Source organism: Geospiza fortis, unplaced genomic scaffold, assembly GCF_000277835.1.
Source record: "Geospiza fortis unplaced genomic scaffold, GeoFor_1.0 scaffold893, whole genome shotgun sequence".
Classification (NCBI taxonomy): domain Eukaryota; kingdom Metazoa; phylum Chordata; class Aves; order Passeriformes; family Thraupidae; genus Geospiza; species Geospiza fortis.
This window is the reverse complement of record NW_005054781.1, coordinates 27,253-32,054: the sequence shown is the minus strand read 5'-3', so window position 1 is coordinate 32,054 and position 4,802 is coordinate 27,253. Positions and strand designations below refer to the sequence as shown.

Below are 4,802 nucleotides of genomic sequence, written 5' to 3'. Positions count from 1 at the left end.
ACCCCAAATCTGCCTGTGGAACCCCAAATCTGCATCTGGAATCATCAAATCCTCACTTTGCACCCCAAATCTGCTTTGGAACCCCAAATCCACCTGTGGAATCATCAAATTCACACTTTGCACCCCAAATCCGCATCCGGAACCCCAAATCTGCCTGTGGAACCCCAAACTCGACTTTGGAATCATCAAATTCACACTTTGTACCCCAAATCTGCCTTTGGAACCCCAAATCTGCATCTGGAACCCCAAATCCACCTGTGGAATCATCAAATTCACACTTTGCACCCCAAATCCTCACTTTGCACCCCAAATCTGCCTTTGGAACCCCAAATCTGCATCTGGAACCCCAAATCCACCTGTGGAATCATCAAATTCACACTTTGCACCCCAAATCTGCACCTGGAACCCCAAATCTGCAGCTGTTGCCTCAAATCTGCAGCTCGAGTCACACCTGGAACCCCAAATCTGCACCTAGAGCTCCAAATCTGCACCTGGAGCCCCAAATCTGCACCTGGAGCTCCAAATCTGCATCTGGAGCCCCAAATCTGCACCTGGAGCCACAGCTGGAACCCCAAATCTGCAACCTGGAGTCCCAAATCTGCACCTGGAGCCTCAAATGTAAACCAGGTGCCTCAAATGGAGCCTCAAATCTGCATGGTGCCACATCTGGAACCCTAAATCTACACCAGGTGCCACACCTGAAAATCTACAGCAGGTGCCACACCTGGAGCCCCAAATCTCCACCTTTTATACTCAAATCCCCCAAATCCAAGCCCATTTCAGAGCCCTCCTGCAGCCACACCTGGAGCTCCAAAACTACAGCAGGTGCCACATCTGGAACCCTAAATCTACACCAGGTGCCACACCTGAAAATCTACAGCAGGTGCCACACCTGGAGCCCCAAATCTCCACCTTTTATACTCAAATCCCCCAAATCCAAGCCCATTTCAGAGCCCTCCTGCAGCCACACCTGGAGCTCCAAAACTACAGCAGGTGCCACATCTGGAACCCTAAATCTACACCAGGTGCCACACCTGAAAATCTACAGCAGGTGCCACACCTGGAGCCCCAAATCTCCATCAGGTGCCACATCTGGACCCTCAAAGCCACACCTTGATATTCAAATCCCCAAGTCCAAGTCCATTGGGCTCCTGCAGCCACACCTGGAGCCCCAAATCTACCTGGACCTCACCTGTTGCAGAAGCACGTGCCACACCTGGAGCCCCAAATCGACACCAGGTGCCACGTCTGGAAATCGACACCAGGTGCCACAGATAGAACCCCAAATCTCCACCAGGTGCCACATGTGGAGCCTCAAATCGACACCAGGTGCCACAGATGAAACCCCAGATCTACAGCAGGTGCCACACCTGGAGCCTCTAAAGCTGCACCTTTTATACTCAAATGCCCCAAATTCAACCCAATTTCAGAGCCCTCCTGCAGCCACACCTGGAGCCCCAGAACTACACCTGGTACCACACCTGGAGCCAGCCCCAAATCCCCATCAGGTGTCTCACCTGGAGCCTCAAAGCTACAGCAGGTGCTATACCTGGACCCCTAAGTCTACACCAGGTGCCACATATGGAGCCCCAAACCTGCAAAATCGACACCAGGTGCTACACCCTAAATCTACACCAAGTGTGACATCTGGAGCCCCAAATCTACACTAGATGCCACACCTGGAGCCCCAAATCTCCATCAGGTGCCACAGGTGGAGACTCAAAGCTTCACCTTGATACTCAAATCCCCCAAATCCAAGTCCACTTGGCTCCTCTAGCCACACCTGGAGCCACAAATGTACAGCAGGTGCCACAGGTGGAATCCCAAATCTGCACCAGGTGCCACACCTGGAGCCCCAAATCTACATCAGGGGCTACATCTGGAAAGGTACACCAGGTGCCACAGGTGGAGCCCCAAAATCTCCATCAGGTGCCACACCTGGAGTCTCAAACCTACACTAGGTGTCACTTGTGGAGCCTCAAAGCTGCACCTTCGGTACTCAAATCCCCCAAGTCCAAGCCCACTGGGCTCCTGCAGCCACACCTGGAGCCCCAAATCTCCATCAGGTGCTACACCTGGAGCCTCAAAGCTACACCAGGTGTCACTTCTGGAGCCCCAAATCTACACCAGGTGCCACATGTGGAGCCCTAAATCTACACCAGGTGTCACTTCTGGAGCCCCAAATCTACACCAGGTGCCACACCTGGAGCCCCAAATCTCCATCAGGTGCTCCATGTGGAGCCTCAAAGCTTCACCTTGATACTCAAATGCCCCAAATCCAAGCCCACTGGGCTCCTGAAGGTGCAGCTGCACCTGGAGCCCCAAAGCTACACCTTGATACTCAAATCCCCAAGTCCAAGCCCATTCAGCTCCTGCAGCTACACCTGGAGCCCAAATTTACCTGGACCTCACCTGTTGCAAGCAGCTGTTGTTTCCACACCTGGAGCCCCAGATCTATGGCAGATGGCCACATCTGGAGCCCCGAATCTACACCAGGTGTCGCTTGTAGAGCCTCAAAGCTACACCTTATTTGATGCTTAAATCCCCCAAAGCAAAGCCCATTTGGCTCCTGCAGCCACACCTGGAGCCCCAAATCTACACCAGGTGCCACATCTGGAAATCTACACCAGGTGTCACAATTGGAGGCCCAAATCTACAGCAGGTGCCACACCTGGAGCCTCAAAGCTACACCTTGGTACTCAAATCCCCCAAATCCAAGCCCATTGGGCTCCTGAAGCTGCAGCTGCACCTAGAGCCCCAAATCTACACCAGGTGCCACAGGTGGAGCCCTAAATCTCCAACAGGTGCCACATCTGGAAATCTACACCATGTGCCATACCTGGAGCCTCAAAACTACACCTTATTTGATATCCAAATCCCCCAAGTCCAAGCCCATTTGGCTTCTGCAGCCACACCTGGAGCCCCAAATCTACACCAGGTGTCACATGGGGAAATCTACACCAGGTGCCGCAGGTGGAGCCCCAAACCTACACCTTCCATACTCAAATTCCCCAAGTCCATTTGGCTTCTGCAGCCACACCTGGAGCCCCAGCTCTGCCTGTTCTGCTCTCAGACCCCGGGGAGCCCCTGGAGCCCCAGCTCTGCCTGTTCTGCTCTCAGACCCCGGGGAGCCCCTGGAGCCCCAGCTCTGCCTGTTCTGCTCTCAGACCCCGGGGAGCCCCTGGAGCCCCAGCTCTGCCTGTTCTGCTCTCAGACCCCGGGGAGCCCCTGGAGCCCCAGCTCTGCCTGTTCTGCTCTCAGACCCCGGGGAGCCCCTGGAGCCCCAGCTCTGCCTGTTCTGCTCTCAGACCCCGGGGAGCCCCTGGAGCCCCAGCTCTGCCTGTTCTGCTCTCAGACCCCGGGGAGCCCCTGGAGCCCCAGCTCTGCCTGTTCTGCTCTCAGACCCCGGGGAGCCCCTGGAGCCCCAGCTCTGCCTGTTCTGCTCTCAGACCCCGGGGAGCCCCTGGAGCCCCAGCTCTGCCTGTTCTGCTCTCAGACCCCGGGGAGCCCCTGGAGCCCCAGCTCTGCCTGTTCTGCTCTCAGACCCCGGGGAGCCCCTGGAGCCCCAGCTCTGCCTGTTCTGCTCTCAGACCCCGGGGAGCCCCTGGAGCCCCAGCTCTGCCTGTTCTGCTCTCAGACCCCGGGGAGCCCCTGGAGCCCCAGCTCTGCCTGTTCTGCTCTCAGACCCCGGGGAGCCCCTGGAGCCCCAGCTCTGCCTGTTCTGCTCTCAGACCCCGGGGAGCCCCTGGAGCCCCAGCTCTGCCTGTTCTGCTCTCAGACCCCGGGGAGCCCCTGGAGCCCCAGCTCTGCCTGTTCTGCTCTCAGACCCCGGGGAGCCCCTGGAGCCCCAGCTCTGCCTGTTCTGCTCTCAGACCCCGGGGAGCCCCTGGAGCCCCAGCTCTGCCTGTTCTGCTCTCAGACCCCGGGGAGCCCCTGGAGCCCCAGCTCTGCCTGTTCTGCTCTCAGACCCCGGGGAGCCCCTGGAGCCCCAGCTCTGCCTGTTCTGCTCTCAGACCCCGGGGAGCCCCTGGAGCCCCAGCTCTGCCTGTTCTGCTCTCAGACCCCGGGGAGCCCCTGGAGCCCCAGCTCTGCCTGTTCTGCTCTCAGACCCCGGGGAGCCCCTGGAGCCCCAGCTCTGCCTGTTCTGCTCTCAGACCCCGGGGAGCCCCTGGAGCCCCAGCTCTGCCTGTTCTGCTCTCAGACCCCGGGGAGCCCCTGGAGCCCCAGCTCTGCCTGTTCTGCTCTCAGACCCCGGGGAGCCCCTGGAGCCCCAGCTCTGCCTGTTCTGCTCTCAGACCCCGGGGAGCCCCTGGAGCCCCAGCTCTGCCTGTTCTGCTCTCAGACCCCGGGGAGCCCCTGGAGCCCCAGCTCTGCCCTCCGCTCTCCTCTTAGAGCCCCGGTGCCGCTGCGGGCGGGGCGGGGTTACCTGCGGTTACCTGTGAGATTGGCTACGGGCGGTTTGAAAATCGCCCCCGCAGGTGCCGCCGGCGTCAGTCCCGGGAGCGCGGCGAGCGTTGCTGTGGGAATTGTCACCAGGGCCAGCGCCTGCTGGCCTGTCACCTGACCTGCAATACTGATGGGGATAAGAAGAGGTTGAGTAACTGTCCCTGCCGGAACCATTACTCCTGTCACACCTGTGGCTAAGCTTTCCTGAGCCAACACCTGCGGAGATAAATGAGATTTGAAAGAGAAACACAAATCAACGCCCTGCTCAGCATCAGGGAAACCCCCGCGGGGCCCCCCCGCCCCGCCTGGGACACCCCTCTGGGGAGGGGCCAAAGGGGGAACCCCCCGGGAATCCC

At 58.7% G+C, this 4,802-nt stretch overlaps 1 protein-coding gene across 1 annotated transcript in view; it reads right to left on the bottom strand.

Moving 5' to 3' along the window:
* The window catches only part of LOC102043441 (transcription factor CP2), a 31,657-nt gene extending 27,037 nt beyond the window's left edge, over positions 1–4,620 (bottom strand). Inside the window, exon 1 of the mRNA XM_031065442.1 lies at positions 4,427–4,620. Coding sequence (XP_030921302.1) covers positions 4,427–4,620 — 194 coding nt within the window. The remainder of the gene's footprint in view (positions 1–4,426) is intronic.
* Between the last annotated feature and the right edge of the window lie 182 nt (positions 4,621–4,802).